General features: G+C 40.9%; 2 protein-coding genes and 1 pseudogene across 2 annotated transcripts; 2 read left to right on the top strand and 1 right to left on the bottom strand.

Annotated features, from left to right (window-relative positions):
- Positions 1-328: 328 nt before the first annotated feature.
- LOC146497229 (tripartite motif-containing protein 16-like) lies at positions 329-2,154 on the top strand. The gene has a single exon (XM_085139298.1). The coding sequence runs from the start codon at positions 358-360 to the stop codon at positions 2,065-2,067; it is 1,710 nt and encodes a 569-aa protein (XP_084995424.1). The 5' UTR covers positions 329-357; the 3' UTR covers positions 2,068-2,154.
- A 6,964-nt stretch (positions 2,155-9,118) lies between these two features.
- Positions 9,119-11,523, top strand: LOC146497228 (tripartite motif-containing protein 16-like). The gene has a single exon (XM_085139299.1). The coding sequence runs from the start codon at positions 9,665-9,667 to the stop codon at positions 11,336-11,338; it is 1,674 nt and encodes a 557-aa protein (XP_084995425.1). The 5' UTR covers positions 9,119-9,664; the 3' UTR covers positions 11,339-11,523.
- A 2,620-nt stretch (positions 11,524-14,143) lies between these two features.
- LOC146497227 (cell division cycle protein 23 homolog pseudogene) lies at positions 14,144-15,996 on the bottom strand (annotated as a pseudogene).
- Between the last annotated feature and the right edge of the window lie 3,803 nt (positions 15,997-19,799).

The raw sequence follows: 19,799 nt of genomic DNA, 5'->3' as shown, positions 1-19,799 counted from the left end.
GACTTACAAAAGGTGTGCCCTTTACTAAAGCACAGTGTTGACGTGGGAATAAAACAAAAGTAACTTATCACATTAACATTTACAACATTAAAGCATGTAATTATAGCACACCCTTGTTTGTTGTGAATGAATACATCTTCAGCATCTCGAACAACTGTTGCATCTAAAAAAAACCCAAACAAAACACCCAACCCTGATGATACGTCAGGGTTGGGTGTTTCACCCACACGGTACATATTTGCTCATTCTTCACGTTCATGGTTCTTTAAATTTGTGAGTGGGTGTAACCAGCTTATATGTCTGGAAGCTCAGACAAACTTTTCTAACATTGCAGACAGAGACACATGTTGGCTGTGCATGAAACTGAGAGCTGAAATGGCGGAGCTAGAATTTCAAAACAACGAAAGAAAATTCTGCTGTTCGATCTGTTTGGATCTACTGAAGGATCCCACAACTATTCCCTGTGGACACAACTACTGCATGAGATGTCTCAAAGCCCACTGGGATGCAGAAGATACAAAGCAAGCTCACAGCTGCCCTCAGTGCAGACAGACTTTCACACCGAGGCCTTTCTTGATGAAAAACACCATGTTAGCTGAGTTGGTGGAGGAGCTGAAGAGGATTAGGCTTCAAGATGCCCCTGATGATGATCACTGCTATGCTGGACCTGAAGATGTGGCCTGTGATGTCTGCACTGGGAGAAAAATGAAAGCCTTCAAGTCCTGTTTATTCTGTTTGACATCTTACTGTGAGAAACACCTTCAACCTCATTATGATTCACCTCCATTAAAGAAACACAAGCTGGTGGAGCCCTCCAAGAAGCTCCAGGAGAACATCTGCTCTCGTCATGATGAGGTGATGAAGATGTTCTGCCGTACTGATCAGCAGAGTATCTGTTATCTCTGCCCTGTGGATGAACATAAAGGCCACGACACAGTCTCAGCTGCAGCAGAAAGGACTGAGAGGCAGAGAGAGCTGGAGGTGAGTCGACAAAACATCCAGCAGAGAATCCAGGACAGAGAGAAAGATGTGAAGCTGCTTCAACAGGAGGTGGAGGCCATCAATCAGTCTGCTGATCAAACAGTGGAGCACAGTGAGAAGATCTTCACTGAGCTGATCCATCTCATCCAGAAAAGAAGCTCTGATGTGAAGCAGCAGATCAGATCCCAGCAGGAAACTGAAGTGAGTCGAGTCAAAGAGCTTCAGGAGAAGCTGGAGCAGGAGATCACTGAGCTGAAGAGGAAAGATGCTGAGCTGAAGCAGCTCGCACACACAGAGGATCACATCCAGTTTCTACACAACTACCCCTCACTGTCAGCACTCAGTGAGTCTACAGACTCATCCAGCATCAATATCCGTCCTCTGAGCTACTTTGAGGATGTGACAGCAGCTGTGTCAGAGGTCAGAGATAAACTACAGGACATTCTGAGAGAGGAATGGACAAACATCTCACTGACAGTCACTGAAGTGGATGTTTTACTGTCAGATCCACCAGAGCCAAAGACCAGAGCTGGATTCTTAAAATATTCATGTGAAATCACACTGGATCCAAACACAGCAAACAAACAGCTGTTATTATCAGAGGGGAACAGAAAAGTAACAGCAATGAATCAACAACAGTCTTATTCTGATCATTCAGACAGATTCACTATAATGTGGCAAGTTCTGAGTAGAGAGAGTCTGACTGGACGTTGTTACTGGGAGGTGGAGTGGAGAGGGAGAGGAGCTTATGTAGCAGTCGCATACAAGAATATCAGCAGAGCAGGGAGTGGGAATGAATATAGATTTGGACGTAATGAAAAATCCTGGGCACTAGACTGCTTCAAAAACAGTTATACATTTTGGTACAACAACATCCAAGCTCGAGTCTCAGGTCCTCGTTCCTCCAGAGTAGGAGTGTACCTGGATCACAGAGCAGGTATTTTGTCCTTCTACAGCGTCTCTGAAACCATGACTCTCCTCCACAGAGTCCAGACCACATTCACTCAGCCGCTCTATGCTGGACTTTGGCTTCACTGCTTTGGAAACACCGCTAAGTTTACTAAACTGAAACAGACGTGTTTTTGATACAGCAGCTGGCTCACATCTGTACGTTATTATTATTATTTTCTCTCTGTAAATTATCACAATCACTGTTTTAGCATTTCTGCACTGTACTAGATGACTTTTATTTATAAAGTATTTTTCCACAAAAAAATATAAATGTTTGTGTTTGTATTTGTATGTATTTAAGTGGAATATATTTATTTGATTTTATTTAGTTATTGTTTTTTTGGTTTTTGTTTTCCAATTCATGGGCTGGGACAGAGACAATACAAGACCTTCCTGTATATATATTTGTAAAGAAACTCATTTTGAATTTTATGCCAGCAACAGGTTTAAATCTTCTTTTAAACATAATATTTAAGAGTTTGCTCTTTAAAAGTGAGGACAGTATTTGTGTCCGAAGAATATTTTCTCAGGTGGCTTCATCAAGTCAGTTATGTAACATCTCAGCACTTTGTTTTTGCTTGTTTTTGTTTTTCCCAACAGTGTCAGATGTTTTTGATTGGGTGCCAGGTCAACAGTGCAGACAGACCAGCTTTGCAGTGATGATATTTTCTGTGACGTTATACTGTAGATGTACTGGAAGGATGTGGTGTGGCATTGTTTTTGAACGATTATAGCCTTCCTAAAAAAACATGAACATTTCCTTCAGAAATATTTTACATTGACCGTTAAACTATTTGCACCTGCGGTCTTTAAAGAGGAGGTGAACTTTGTTATTGTTACTTTTGAAAAAGTAACAACAAACACAAAATCTGTTTGTTACGTTTACCAAGTCAAAATAATCTCATCTCTGCCAATTGTTGCTGTTTTTAAATTATACTAAAACAAATGAAACTTAAATAAAAGAAATAATCAGTTTTCTTGAGAGCTTGTAATCCCTTACACACACACGCACACACACACACACACACACACACACACACACACACCTGTGTATTCAAACCTTTGCACGCACTCTCACACTTTCTCCACTTTTCAATATCAAAACATAATTACCCTCCAAACCTAATAACAGGTTGTGTCTCCCGTACTAACAAAAAAAGGAATCAAGAATTTATTGTTACTGACTTTGAGTCTTTTGCATTGTCATGGAGGAATTTTGGCTGACTCCTTATTGCAGAATCTCTTGAATCAGAATCAAAATCATCTTTATTTGACCAGGTTTGTGCACAAAAAAGGAATTTGACTCTGGTTCACTTTACTATTCTGCATGTAAAAAATGAACCACAGGAAAGCATCTCAATCTGATTTAAATCCAGAATTTGTTTACGCAATTCCACAACCTTTTTTTTTCTTTTAGAAACACTGGAGGGTTTTCAAACATGAACAGGATGTTTAAGATCATGCCAAAGTATTTCAGTCTCATTTAAGTCCAAACATTCATTAGGACACTCCAAAGCTTTTATTTTGTAGTTGTTTGTTTCGTAGACTTGTTGATGTGTTTCTGATCATTGTCCTGCTGCATCGCCCAGCCTCAGGGCACAAACTGATGGCCGGACATTCTGATTGGCCCTGAAGCAATGCGGTGACTCGGACATCTTTGCACTTCAGTCTTCACCGGCGGGCCTCATGCTGGAGCACAGACCTTTCCTCCTCTGGTCTGTAACGTTTCGACTAGTCGCTCATGGCCCGTGGTTCCCGTTTCATGGCGTCTTCGCGTTTTTGACTGTGTGCATGAGTCATCGTATCCGGTGGTCCGGGCCTCTGTCAAACTGGTCAGCTCCACATTTGCTTGGCCAGGCCTTCGCAAGTCAGTTAGGGAATGGGCTGCATGCGTTCCATGCGCACAAAGGTCCATAAGCACACTAAAGCAGCGGTCCCCAACCCCCGGGCCACGGACCGGTACCAGTTGTTTTCTTGACTTGGGTTTCACGTTGTGGTCCCCCTACTGACATTACATCCGACAGGGCCCTCATTATGTTTCGGGGCTGACAGCCTGGGGGTCAAGATTCACCGCACCACTGCATACCACCCGCAGGCTAATGGGATGTGCGAGAGGTTTCACAGGTCGCTTAAGGTTGCGCTCCGCGCTTCTTTGACTATTAGCGGCTGGGTTGGCCACCCCAGGTTTTGCTGGGGCTGCTCTGTGCAGTGGTTCTTGGCATCCCTCCAGCTGAACTGGCCCTCGGTCAGCCTCTCCATGTCCCCGGGGAATTCTTACCCGTGCTCCCATTCCCTGGTTTTGTCCCCTCGCTAGCAAGTGGACTCATTTGGTGTTCCAGGTCCCGTGCACCATTGCCTGCCTGACACTTTTGTTCCGAAGACTTCAGACAGTTCAAAGTTTGTTTTTGTCTGGCATGATGCACATAGGACACCGCTGCGTCCACTCTATGACGGCCCATATGGGGTCCTCAAATCAGGCCAGAAGCACTTTGTTTTGGGTTTCGGCAGGCATAGGGAGACTGTATGTGTGGACAGACTTAAACTGGCCAATGTTCTGGTGGACAACCAAGTGACACTAGCCCAGGTCCCCCGCCGTGGCCGACCACCTCACAGGATTACTGGACTCTGGTTTTTCCTCTAGCGGCGCCTCTTGACCACCGGAGCTCAAGTTTCCTTCAGCCTTTCCTGGCTGCCCACACCGGCCTCATACTCAGGCTAGGACTCCCTCTACCATTTCTCCGCCTCCCAGGTTCAGCCGTTCTGGCCGTTTGCTTATGCCCAGGGTCCTGGACCAGTGGGGGACACTGCTGGGTGTTTGGGAGGGGGGTGGTATTTGTGGCGGACCACCAGGGGACTCCACTCACTCCCAGCGATAGGGGAACTGGGAAGAGTAATGTTTCTGGGTTCTGGGGGGGCCTTGCCGCCTTGTGAAACCAGTTGAGTTAAGCTGAGAATAAGTGAGTGAAATGTGACAAGCTCTCATGTCGTCCTTACATACCTCGACAAGACCATTACACCACCACCACTGTGTTTGACTGCTGGTGTCATGTTCTTTCTCTTTCAAGGGTTCGATGATGGGGGTTGGGGGTCAAATTACATTTTCACATTGGATCATTTTTATCCACAGTGCTAAATGTGTTTCATTGGGCAGTGTTGGGGAGTAATGGAATACATGTACCGGCGTTACGTATTTAAAATGCAAAATATGAGTAAGTGTATTCCATTACAGTTCCCATTTAAATAGGTGATATTCAGAATACAGTTACTTAAAATAAATGGAACACACAGTGGTCATTTCCTGTTTCATATGTTAGGCTATGTCCTCTCTATCCCTTCTCCAATTTTGGTGATTAAATGCAGTCGGGTGCAGCTTTAGCTCGGATGGATGACCATGCAATCATATGATGTATGGCTGAGAGCGGCTGTCGTGGGTTCATGTCCAACCAGTGGCCCTTTTTTTAAAAAACTCAATTTCCCTCTGGAATTAATACAGTTTCTTCGATTCTTCGATTGCCAGAAACTGAAACAAAACACACAATAACAGCTCTAATGTAAGCGTCCTGTTAATGTTGGTGGTGTCAATTACAAAATGGACCCGGAGCCAGCACAACAGAGCCAGCAGTGCACAGGCAGGAATGCATTTCTGACACCACGTCATAAGAAGAATGGGATGGGCGAAACTTCAGTATCTTCGATGTGTCTGTGATTTTTGTTACTATTTATGAAGGCTACTTGCCACCAAGCTAACATTGTTAGCTGACGTTAGCTGAGATTACTTCATAAACTGCAGACTGTTAGGCCGTTTCTAAATGCTCAAGTACGTGAGTCCGTACTCGCGTTCTCGCTAGTGCGGATTTCATAAGTTCACACGGGAATCCGGACTTCCCGAGATCAGGTCTGTTTCTGTTAGTTTTTGCAGTTTAGATCACCTTATGTTCGGCACCTGCTGGTTCAATGCATGGAACCAGTTTCACACAAACTGTTTTCGTTGAGCCTGCTCCTCTGCCTTTCAGTGTTCCAGCTTGGTCTGTAGTGTTGCCACCAGCTGCATCAGTTGCCCCTAGCTGCGTCACCTGTTCAGTTTCCTGTCCCGTTTTTTTTTATCTAAATGATTCATTATTGAAATAAACATGACATTGTTTTTTCAGGTCTGCAGAGTGGGCAATCATAATGAAGCAGTTCATTATAAGCTGCAGATTTAAGCTGCTCTTCATAGTTTTGTCCACCAGATGTCACCAAAGAGGACTGTGCTGAAAAGCTTTGAGTAATGAACCATTTTTTCAATGCAAGCTTCAGAAAGCTTCATTTGGACATCAGAGGCCGTCTGATGTCAGCCACATGCCATGGGTTGTTGTCCTGTGGCTTCTTGATGTTTTTTGCTAATAAAAAAAAAAATCTTGTAATCTTATAATCAATCTCATAGGTTGTGAGTATGCTTGTGCTGTGAGGTCCCTGCTTCCACCTGATTAAGTAATTAACCAGCAGACAGGTACATTTACATCCTCCTGAGAACCAGCCTATTGATTTAAGTCCTCTGTAATAAACATTTATTTTTGGTCTATATCTTTTGACTTATTTGAGCTATCATAATAAGTCCTGATGTAGTACATAGAGGACATCCTGTCTTTCTATTGATAGCTCATGTGTTTGGGTGGTTTCTTTTAGCTCCAAAGAGGAAGGAAATCACCAAAAACATTCAATGGGAAGGTTCATTTTTCCTCGATCATCAGGAAGATATATTATATACTAGAGCTGGGCGATATATCGAGTTTTTAAAAAATATTGATATATTTTTATACGAGATATAAGATGTGACAATATCCTTTATATCTATATAGTCTATGTTACGTTATAACTATACTTGTGGAGCCGCAAGTTTGCCTCTCTTTCGTCCACTTTTGTCTTTACGCAACATTACTCGGCCTCGCCCCTCCTTCACTGAACACAACTCCCCCTCCTCCCCCATCGCTTCACCTGCAGGAAGCGACAAGATGGACACGGCAAACCTCCGTTAACGAGTTACTGCGCATCGCCCCGTGCGTGGGGCTGGACGCCGTCAACGTGTTAGCTAGCTAACCACGCTAACGAGCTAACCACGCTAACGCCATGCAGCCCAGAGGCGCTGCACAGCCTAAAATCCCTTCATTTTCATCATCCCTTATGTATGAATTCTGGTTGTGCTTGATGGCCGCGAACCGATTTTATGTGGAACACAGCGCTCAGCAATCTGTCAAAAATGTTTTAATATGACTTTGCTAAGCTACGGAGCTGCAGCGCTTGATGGATTGTCAGAGCATTACGGCTACCGAGGAGCCTCGCGGAGTGATACGTACTGTGCTTCAACGTAATATTACCCTACTGTGTATAAGGACCATAAATGGCACCTGTTAAGAGACGTGGTTACGACGAGGATTTCAAACTCCTGGCTGTCAGTCACACAGTAGAAGTTGGGAACAGAGCAGCTGTGAAATCTGTCTTTATGCTCAGTGTCTTTTAGTTTACATTTTGACTGCACAATTGTGAGCTTTTTGTTATGCACAAAAACAACATTGTTTTCTTTTATTTATGGAGCATTATTATTTAATAAATGTTCATAATTTATTTTTGAGTAAATTTTATGTACATCTATGCTCTATGTTAATAAAAGTGCCTGTGTGACATCTGGGACACAGCTTTGACTAAGAACTCTCTTTTTGTTCTTACTTTATGGCTTAAAAAAAAAAAAATCGAGATATATATCTTAAATCGCCGTCTAGGTAAAAAATATCGAGATATGAATTTTGGGTCATATTGCCCAGCCCTATTATATACTATAACTTCTATATTTGTAAGTATCATATTTTAGACCTGGGAGCAGAAATGCTGATGAACTGGTTTTTATTCAGGAACAGGCAGAGCGTCCTCTCTTCCTGGCTCCATGTCTATAATTATGTCACACACTGATTCGCTCTCACAAAATCACCAAAACACAGCACAAATCCCACCAGTGGTTCAATTCCTTATAAATCATTGAATCAGGTACTGAAGCAGTGACGTGCTGAATGAAGCTTCAAACGTCATTGATCACGTGACTCTGTTCAGACAAACCAAACCTCAGCAGCGTTTCTGAAGCAGTGTGTTGATTTTTTTGACTCATGTGCCGGAGCTTCAGCTTCAAACGGGCCGTCACCATCAGAGTTGCTGGAACCATGTCCCACTACTGGCTACTCTGTTTTATTCGGTGTTAAGTTTTTGAATGTGAATTTTCTGTATTAAGAATAATAAAGAAAATGTAATGAAGTGATTTTAAAGTTGTTTTAAATCTTGTAAGTCAGAGAGAGAGAGAGAGAGAGAGATGAGGTGTGGGTGGACATCAGATGATCAAATGTCAACAACCTGATTGGCCCAAGTGTGCAGATGTGACGTCCACTGAGGGAAGGGGGGAGAAAGGGTGAGCAGGTATAAAAGTGAGGTGTCATTTAGTCATTCAAGTCATTTAGCCTCTGGCTCCATCCATGAATCTGATGTTTGCTGTATAATCTGTGCTGTTAATAGTGTAATGGAACATATAATTTGTACATATAATTTCACATGTAATTATGATGATCTTTACCCATTAAGATTTTAAATGAAACGATAAACAAAGGCCAAGAAAACTGAGTTAAACTCCTGAGTCTACTATATATTTGCACCATGAACAAATGAATTGTTTGCACCAGTAATAAATAATCAAATACATCAAATTATCATCAATTATTTAAATAAAAGCAAGCATTGTAACAAACAAAACAACAATTCAACAGACAGTTCTATAAAACTGTGGATGATTCAAAGTGCTGCTATAACTGCACAACAAAACTGCAGTGAGAAAAGTTTTGGATGTTCAGTTTAGTTATAATGACAGTTAAACAACTAAAATACTCGGTTAAGTAGGTGAGAAAAAGTTACATTTACTGGATCAGTTTAAGACCAAAATACATTTGAATGAATTACTGACATGGACACTTTGTGAAAAATTACTAAACAGTTCAGGCAAAATTTTACTAAAACCTTGAATTAAACTTGAAAGTTTTCATTTCAAGCACATCTTGATGTTTTCATTGAAAATCCACTGTGACTGTGTACACAGGAAAAACTACAAAATAATGTTTGTTTGTTTGTTTTTGTAAACACTGTGATCTGCATTTGTTATTGCTAAATTTAAATATTTGTGTCTATTTAATGATCATAATCTCATTTGAACATAGGTTTGATTTAGTGGAGTCAGTTGTTCCCATGCATCATTCTGTAAGTGTGAGAATGAACTAAGATTAGAAAATGTCAAAATATAAAGTGTGATTTATTTTTATTCATCACAGCATCCTAAACTTTGCTGAACTTTTTGAAATATAAAATGAACTCGCTGAGTGTTGACTGTCACATTTCAAAGCACCAAGTAAAGATAAACTATTAAACTTTAACTGGGTCAGACTTGTTACTGCATGTTGTAACCAAACATACCACACCCTGCATCATGTGATTGGCTCTTGGTTGCTCTGTAAGAATATTTCTTTAGCGCCTCCCTTCACAGATGTGTCTGTATCAGGATGGGTCTAAACAACATGGTGTAAATGCAGTTGCTGGTGAGCCTCATTTCCTGTAGGAGGTGAAAAAGAGCAGAGATCTGTTTCCCTTCAGAGCACAGAGGTTGTTTCTGTTCAGAGGAAGTGAAACTGTCTGACAGTCACTGAGAGACGGTGAAACGGCACAGCACATGAATCAAATGGATCAAACAAAATTCTGCTGTTCAGTCTGTTTGGATCTACTGAAGGATCCGGTGACTATTCCCTGTGGACACAGCTACTGCAGGAACTGTATTAAAAGCTTCTGGGATGAAGAGGAAAAGAAGAAAATCTACAGCTGCCCTCAGTGCAGACAGACTTTCACAGCGAGGCCTGTCCTGGTGAAAAACACCATGTTAGCAGATTTAGTGGAGGAGCTGAAGAAGACTGGACTCCAAGCTGCTCCTGCTGATCACTGCTATGCTGGACCTGAAGATGTGGCCTGTGATGTCTGCACTGGAAGAAAAATGAAAGCCTTCAAGTCCTGTTTAGTCTGTCTGGCATCTTACTGTGAGAAACACCTTCAGCCTCATCATGATGTGGCTCCATTAAAGAAACACAAGCTGGTGGAGCCCTCCAAGAGGCTCCAGGAGAACATCTGCTCTCGTCACGATGAGGTGATGAAGATGTTCTGCCGTACTGATCAGCAGAGTATCTGTTATCTCTGCTCTGTGGATGAACATAAAGGCCACGACACAGTCTCAGCTGCAGCAGAAAGGACTGAGAGGCAGAGAGAGCTGGAGGTGAGTCGACAAAACATCCAGCAGAGAATCCAGGACAGAGAGAAAGATGTGAAGCTGCTTCAACAGGAGGTGGAGGCCATCAATCAGTCTGCTGATCAAACAGTGGAGCACAGTGAGAAGATCTTCACTGAGCTGATCCATCTCATCCAGAAAAGAAGCTCTGATGTGAAGCAGCAGATCAGATCCCAGCAGGAAACTGAAGTGAGTCGAGTCAAAGAGCTTCAGGAGAAGCTGGAGCAGGAGATCACTGAGCTGAAGAGGAAAGATGCTGAGCTGAAGCAGCTCTCACACACAGAGGATCACATCCAGTTTCTACACAACTACCCCTCACTGTCAGCACTCAGTGAGTCTACAGATTCATCCAGCATCAATATCCGTCCTCTGAGCTACTTTGAGGATGTGACAGCAGCTGTGTCAGAGGTCAGAGATAAACTACAGGACATTCTGAGAGAGGGATGGACAAACATCTCACTGACAGTCACTGAAGTGGATGTTTTACTGTCAGATCCACCAGAGCCAAAGACCAGAGCTGGATTCTTAAAATATTCATGTGAAATCACACTGGATCCAAACACAGCAAATGAAGAGCTGTTATTATCAGAGGGGAACAGAAAAGTAACATTAATGATTCAAGAACAGTCTTATTCTGATCATCCAGACAGATTCACTAACAGGTCTCAGGTCCTGAGTAGAGAGAGTCTGACTGGACGTTGTTACTGGGAGGTGGAGTGGAGAGGGGGAGGAATTTATGTAGCAGTCGCATACAAGAGTATCAGCAGAAAAGGAGGTGATGAATGTGTGTTTGGACGTAATAACAAATCTTGGTCATTATATTGTAACAACTACAGTTATACATTTTGGCACAACAACATCCAAACTCGTGTCTCAGGTCCTCGTTCCTCCAGAGTAGGAGTGTACCTGGATCACAGAGCAGGTATTTTGTCCGTCTACAGCGTCTCTGAAACCATGACTCTCCTCCACAGAGTCCAGACCACATTCACTCAGCCGCTCTATGTTGGACTGAGGGTTTACGATTATTTATTTGTTCATGGAGACACTGCTGAGTTGATTAAAGTGAAATAGACTGAAGTCTTTCATATTGTGGGTTTAAATCTGTATTTTAGTTTCATTTTATTTTCTCTCCATCATTTCTGCACAGAGATCAGCTGTCAGTCAAACATTATGGGTGGTACCTCCACATCTTCTAGTTGTTCTCTTGATGTTTCTGAGTTTTTAAAGGAGATCTTTCCTGTGACTGTTTATGGAGGCTATCACTGCTCATCATCATTTTGATTTACTAAAATATTTCTCCACATGAAAATGTAAACTTCTCTATCCTCTAAATGTTTCTGGAATATTTGTATTGAAAAATGTCCACATTTCTCTTCATGAGTATGGCAGACCATGTGTGTGTGTTTGTGTTTGTTTTTGTCAAAATCATCAAACAAATGAGGGAAAACTGTGATTTTAATGAATGAATTCATATATTGTGTTGATGTTTTATTGTGTGAATAAACTGGAAGGTTTGACTATAAATCAAACTTTGAACAAAGTCTTTTCTTCTGTCTTCATTCCAGGATCTCACTCAAATCTGATGCAGAAAATATGAAACTAATCTGAGAGAATAACTGAAGCAGTTTTCCTCCTGAAGCATCACAAAGTTCAGAGTTCATGTTTAGAGCAGAAGATTCAGCAGTCGCTCTGTGACCTTTCAACTTTCTTCACTAAAACAGCTTCATTACAGAGAAACAAGTCACATTTTCTTCATGTTCTTAAGTCCTTTCAGATGTTTTTAATGGTCCTTGAATGCAGCATCAGTGTCGCAGGTTTAAAAGGTCACTTTCTGTTGTGTTCAAAGATTTCCTTCAGATATGGTCTTTAATCAGTAAAGCCAGTGATACAGCAGTGTCATTAGCTGTGTTATTGGCACCAGGCTGTGTTTATGTATGTATTTAATTCTGTCTGAGGATGTCTTCAGCATGAAATGTTTACAATTTTATTATTGATTTATTTCTAGCAAAGCGAGACTTTACTGATTAAAGACATATAATCAGACATATTACTGTTACTCTCTGAAAAAGACTCACATAAAGCAGATTTATCACAAACAAACATCAAGACACATCCTTCATGGCTTAAAGTTGCAGTGGGACTCTTTCGCCATCTGGTGGTTGTAACAGTTATGACAGCTGTTCCTGCATATATGTCCCTCCTCAGTGTGAAGAAGACTGGACTCCAAGCTGCTCCTGCTGATCACTGCGTGTTCCTCCTGTGTCTAAAATCTATTTCCATTATGAATCAGGAATCTGTTTGCACCAATCATAAAGGCAATAAAATACGTCACACACTAAGAAATAACAAAAAGGAATTGTGGATTTCAAGGAGATTTTTCCCTCGTTTTTTGAAATCATAAGAATACAAACTAATGCAAGACTGTCATGTTTTCATAAGTTTGTAGAGACACTGTTCTGTTGTATTCTAGGACATCAGTCACTTTTTAAATGCATGCTACTCCTCCTCTTCATCATCATCATCATCAGCACCCATGACCTCCTTTTAGTCTTTGTTTTGTTATTTTTCAGAGTTCAGGAGACGTTCTTATGGGATTTCCACAGTGTACAAGTACTGTTTAGACCCTTTACCTAAAAGAAAAGAGTAAAGTACAAAGTAGATTTACTCACTGCAGGAAAATAATGCCTCAATCTGATATATTGTTTTATATGACAAACTGAAAGTGATGCATCAAAGTGTAAGCAGCATTTTCCTGTTACAGCTGGTCTAGATGGAGCTGATCTGATCTCCTTTATGTACAGGTAGATATCCAGTGGGTTTGCTAAGGGTCACAGATGAGGGGCTGTGTGAGATGTTTAATGGGAAAGGAAATAAAACCATTGTTCCAGACCTGCAGCTAAGATACTCGAGTATCTTCAAATATGAAGCTGAGTATTACTTCCATACTTTCCTCCACTGCTGATGACCTTGTTACCTGCTGCTCCCTGTTAATGATCAGCCTCAGTTCTGATAGTAAACTGTTGGCTCTCGTTCTGTCAGGTTGTTGCTCAGTGACGTCTTGTTTTCATTTTCCTTCTTCTTCAAATGTGTCTTCCTTTAACTCTTTGCTTTTGTTTCTGCTTCAAACACCAAATGATACACGTGCTGCACCTCTGATGGTTTGTCAGAGAGCAGAACAATTTACATTACAGAGAATATTTTACAGTTGAACATAAACTTTAAATGCATCATGTGTTTCCCATTACTGGCTGACTTGTCCGTGTCTTTTGAAAGGTGATAGTTGTGTATCTTTAATCAGGTAATGCAATATGCTTGACTGAAAGAGCCATCCAGCGGGTCAGATGGAGAATTTTTCATGCCGAATCTGACCCACGAGCCTTATGTTTGACACCCCTCATTTATACCTTTTCTCTAAAAGAACAGATTCAATTACAGTGTGGATTTGCTCACCACAGGAAAAATCATGAATGTGATAAATTGTGTCATATCTGACCTCTAAGCATCATTTTAACTGTCACAACTGGTGAAGATGGAGCTGAACTGACCAGCAGCATGTATAGTTAGATTTTTACTGGTTAGCAAATGTTCACAGATGAATATCAGCGGCTGTGAGATTTTTAATGGGAGTAAAAAAAATGTTACAGTTTCTGGAAACTTGACTTTGTTTGAGTTTCTAAAAATTCATTTACATCTGAAGTGGCGCTGAGCAACAGCTGCTTTTTGTGAGAGGGGAAAACAAGTTGTTGTTGTTTTTATTTAAAACTTAACCTGAAGGTTGTGCCACAATTTCAGCTGCAAGAAGTGCAAAACAGCACATAAGTAGAAAAAATGATTATTGATTAAAGTCCCTGAAAGTATAAAGGACAGTTTTACATGTACTTGGATACTTTCAGCTACTCTGCGTGACTTTTGTACCCTGCTGCTCCCTGTTAATGATCAAACTCTGACTGACAGTAAACTGTTGGCCATCGTTCTTGTCACGGCTGCGGGGGCAGACGTGTGGTGAGTGTGAGACTGGATCCAGACGCAGGCACCGGCTTGGAAGTGAGCGAGCTTTTATTAAATCAGGTGGCAGAAACAGAAATATGGCGAGCAAAGCAAAACCTAAAGCTGACCTAAACGGGGAATGACTAACAAAACGAACCTGAATGGACGACTCCGGGAGAAAACGCAGGGAAGAAACACAGACGGACTAACAACTAACATGAATGGTAAATGGACTGGTTCTTATATAGCGCTTTTCTACTCATCTGAGCACTCAAAGCGCTTTATACAAGTTGTGCATTCACCCATTCACACCCATTCGCACAAGCACATCTTTCTAAGTGCTTCATAGCTAACATTCACACACATTCATACGCCGACAGATGCGTCGGAGAGCAATTTGGGGTTAGTATCTTGCCCAAGGATATTTGGCATGCAGACTAGGGGAAGCCAGGAATCGAACCACCAACCTTCCGATCAGTGGATGACCTGCTCTACCACCTGCGCTACAGCCACCCCCCAAACACAAAAACAAATGCAGTTTATTATGCAAATTCCAACGCAGCCATCGTCAAGATAACCTTCAGAGCAGTTTCATGTCACAGGATAGATAAATTGTCCATTTTTTTTAAGCCAATGAAGAAGAGAGTTGGTGTCAGGGTGTAAATGAGATGAGGTTCAGGGGAGACACCCTCCTGACTGGAGTGTTGTTGTTTGAGAGTGGTGCAAACAGGTCTGCTGAAGGCGTCTCAATCTGATCTCTGACCTGTGAGATCTGCCGCAACAGAGCCTTTCCTTCCTCACGTGCGTCATAGTCACAACAGCGCTGAGCGCAAAGGGATGCCTCATCATAGAGCTTGTTCTTGAAATAGTACTGGCCCAGGTACCTCAGCATGCTCCAGTTGTTCCCCACAAGAGAAAATGTCTTGAATGTAAAGCATGTAACACTGGGCAGCATCATCACACTCAGTTTGAGCAGAGCCATTTTCTCTACATCTCTGACAGAATATGCTCTCCAGTAACACTTTTTGGCTTCGGCTTGCTGTGACGGTTTTTCGTAGCTTTCACCCAATGCAACGAGAGTCATTCGGCCTGAGCTGGTGAGCCTTTCGATAATAGCACAAACAGTAAAAGGGCATCTTGAGGATCTCGTATGTCTGACCCAGACCATACCAGGCACGGTAGTCTCGCTTATTCACTTCAATGGCATGTCTGTAGGCTTGAATGGCAGCTGAAGTGTTTTTCATTTCCATGTACTCGTGTCCCATGAGTGTCCAGGCACCGAGACAGCGAGGGTTCAGTTTGAGGGCCCGCTGGAAGTAGAGAGCTGCTTTCTCATGCTGAGAGCGTTGGCTGTAATAGTTACCGATAACGCAGCACGTCTCCACTCTGTACTTGTCAATCTCGACCAGGTTGTGGGCCAAATAGCTCAACTCTGGCTTCATGCTTTTGACATAAAGCAGATTTGAGAATGTGTCCATGTTGTCGATACGATACGGATCCTGCTCCCTCAACTCATTGAACAGAGCCAAAGCTTGATCAATATCTCTGATATTGTGGTAGGCCACAGCAATCTGTGAGATGATGTAGGTACTTTTCGAAAAGCCAGCCTCTATTAGGTTCTGGTATTTTTGCAATGCTTCTTTGATCATCTGCAGCTCTGTGTACACGTGGGCCATGAAGAAGTCTTTAATCCAGCGGTCTGGCAGAGAAAATATTTTTCCAAGCATAGTTCTGTTCTGAATAACCCATAATGTTTTCATTTAGGGGGGCATGTAAATAATTTGCATTTACTGAATATGTACTTACTAATTACCACTGTTCAAAAGTTGAATAAAGAAACAACGAAATGTTGGCCTATTTTTAATTAAAACCACTTTATAGAACATCACAGCAGTTATAATGTAGAATCAATGTCATGTATAGTTTACAAATGACAAAATGTTTACATAAAATCATGACAGCATTTTTATATCACCCACTACTAGCATTCTGTAATTTACTGTCTCTTTTGAAAATTTATCACTACATATAGAGCACAAGACTTTTAAGAGTATTTAACAAGAGTATTTTCCCCTGGTTTTACTAACACACTGAGGTACATGTTCACCAAAACGCAGCAAACCTTTGCCATCTTATCCAGGAGGGTCACCCTTTCACCCTCACATGGAAGAAGTAACCTGATTGGCATGGTGGTATGTAGCATGTAGTTTGGAGCAGGGATTTCGTAGTGTCCCATGTGTAGTGTTGGAACCCAGTCAGGATTTGTTTCATTCATTTCATAGGCTGGTTTGCTGCATTAATGCCAAATAATTAGCAACTCTATAAATAAAGGTAGTTCTGCATGTTTGTTCTAATTTGCTATGACCTTAGAGCGCGTTGAAAATAAAAAGAGTAATATGAACTTATTTAGAACTTAGCAGAATGAAAATACTGAAGCACACCAACAGATATCTGTGGCTGGTAGAGAACTGAATATCAGCTCGTCTCACAGCTGCTATCCAGGCTAGACGCCTTCTTTTGGTAACATCCAACACCTCATGATGCTTCCAGGTGAGGAAACAATGAAAAGAGCCCGTTTTCAAGCTTATTCCTTTGCCAGTAGTGCAATCTAACATTACAATCGACCACACAGCAAGCATTTGTTTGGCCTGCTAATATGGCGCCTCGACCAAAAATCCTGGCTACGCCCCATCCGGTAAGATCACGCTCCAGAGCCCTACTAACATACGGATCTAGAAAGAAGACGCTGCATTTTTAACTCTGAGGGAGATGGAGAATGAGCCTATTTCCAAAAAAAGTGGAGTGTGTTCCTTTAAGTACTATATTGTATATATTGTCAAAAAGTAAAGTGATCATAGCAGTTGTTGTATCTTGTTTACTGTATCACTGACAGATAATTTCAAAGTCAAGTGAACGCTACATTATAGTGAGATATTGTGTCATGTGAAATACTGTAAGCAAACGAATAAACAACCTAATTCTTGCTAAACCTTTGACTCTGTTTTGTTTGAATCCAACTGTTTTTGCATTTGTAAAAAAACATGTTGTTACTTTTAGTATTATTATTATCATCATTATTGCACTAAATACATTTTAAATAAAGGATACTTTGATATACATTCTACTGTAAGGTTGGAGATGTATTTTCTTCACCCTGAAATATCTTTTGAAATGTATTTTGGTTTGAAAAAAATATATTTTCAATTTAAAAAATTTTTTTTTTTGAGCATCACAAATACAACATATATTTACCATATATTTAAAATATATTTTGTCCAGGAAAAATGTATTTTTTTACCGTATGGGTTCTGTCAAACAAAGCTGTATGAAATGTTTCCAGCGGTTTGTATCATAGTTGCTAGGCAACCTGGGCAGTGCGACGGAGGCTAGACCGTCCCATTTCACAAGCCTACAAGCCTCGCACTTCCGCCCTTAGCGGTCTTTGAGTACGCGGACCTTGAGGACCGTTAAGGCTGCGTACTTTAAGGCTGCAGACCCTGAATTGGGATACAGCCCTTGTCATGAGCTCACCCTTGCTGTGTGTCTTGTCTGTGTTGTAGTCTAGCTTCCTAGTGAAGTTCTTTGTACTATGGTCGCCTCCAAGTCCAGCAATAAAGCTGCCTTTTAGGTTCACTTCTGCATCTGAGTATCTGCATGTTGGGTTTATGCCTCTGTCTGCTGCACAGCACATCATGACCAAGACAGTGTTAAATTATTGAAACTGTTCCCTGCTGTTGGTGGAGGTTTTGTCCACAATATGGAGTTACTGAAGGTCACAAAACATACTTTCATAAAACAAAAACATGTAAAAATAGATTAAATATTTCACTGACACTTGAGAGTAGCAATACACCTTAAAAGTGTCGATTCACGTTTAGACACTGATTAACAGAAGAGACGTGTAAAGACTTTTGGGAGATTTTTGAGAAATGAGAATTTGTGAAACCTGTTTGCTGTGGGGAATGTTTCTCAGGTGGTGAAATTGGATGAATATTTGGCTTTGCCCTCAGAAACAGTTTTATTGCCAAAAAATGTTTAACTTACCAAAGAATTTCTCCTGAGTTTTCTATTGAAATATATAAAATAGGAGAATTTGCAAAATAACAGAAAAATGTTCAAGTTCAATGTGAAAACAAAAATGTCAAAGTGAAAAAAACGCAGTTCTCTGTCCTTGCAGTGAGTTTCCATCTTTAGCAAACTGTTATTAATCTGTATTTAAGTTCATTTTGTCTGAGGATCTCCTCACCATGAAATAATCATTCGATCAGGAGCTGTGTCTCAGGTCGGACTAGAGGTTTGTTTTGATGCCGTTTTATTACTTACAAACTAATATCGCCATCTGGTGGTTATACAGTTTATGACAAAAGTTAATGCTTGTCCCCATTTAAAGACTGCTTCCAAAAGAGGACTGAACCAAGGGCGTAGATTTGGTTTTGGCATTGGTGGGGATGGATGATTCAACCATCGAACCCTGCCTTGTTTCTTTTTTTTTTTTGTCCTTTTTGTCTTTGCTTCTTGATTTTATTTATTTTTATTTTTTTAAAAAGAGAAATATACTTGCCTACATATGCTATTCTGCATGCTTTTAAACCACTTAAAATTCATAGTTTTATATGTGAATTAGATAATGTTAAATTACTATTAAACAAATGACTGACTAAGTATTTTAGACTTTAGTTTACTTCAGTCATATTCCATATAAATCAGGTATCATACAAAAATAAAAATAGCTTCAAATACAGTCATGACAATAAAAGAATATGACTTTAATAAATTAACAACATTAGTTCAGTTATAGTACACCAACATCTCTGATACATTAGCACTAAGGGAACACTGAATAACCTGGTGGGTTTTGTCCATAAAACTACTCGTCTAAGATTACCACAAAGTAAAAGATCTCTCAGCAAAATTATGCAACATTTTAGGCACTATTGCCCCGATCAAATCAGTGAGCTGGGATGTTTTATTCTAAACATGAACTACTGTTACAGCAACAGACATGGACTACTGGTGACCCACACAACAACTCAATGTCCACTATGTGAAGGAGCCAAACACATGCCTGCTCCTCTCGTTAACTGAGATAAACTGCTGGCATATTTGTTTTACATCTATACTGTCCAGTCTCTCCTGGTGGACACACAGCAGCAAAATAGACGTCTGCAAAATCCTGACTACCTCGTGATATTTTGTCTCAAAAATTAACGCTATGAATATGTCAGTACCATTAGGATAAAATTATTGTGTCACCAACATTTTAACGTTAGACATATAATTTTAACAGCCTCTGTAAACTAATATCCTGGCTCGCTCGAGGCTCCGTTTTCTCTGACAGTTTCAATCAAAATTAGAAATGCTGCTCTGAGACTGAGAGAACTGATAGTGCTGCCTGCTGTGCAGTTAGTTTACAAAACACGTTATTAAACTAACTGCTGGCATATTTGTTTTACATCTATACTGTCCAGTCTCTCCTGGTGGACACACAGCAGCATTGTTTAATCTCATTTGAGTCATTGTTGACCTTAGCCATCTTTTTAGTCTT

The sequence above is a fragment of the Neolamprologus multifasciatus genome, chromosome 18, assembly GCF_963576455.1.
Source record: "Neolamprologus multifasciatus chromosome 18, fNeoMul1.2, whole genome shotgun sequence".
In the NCBI taxonomy this organism is placed as follows: Eukaryota; Metazoa; Chordata; class Actinopteri; order Cichliformes; family Cichlidae; genus Neolamprologus; species Neolamprologus multifasciatus.
This window is presented reverse-complemented; position numbering and strand designations above follow the sequence as displayed.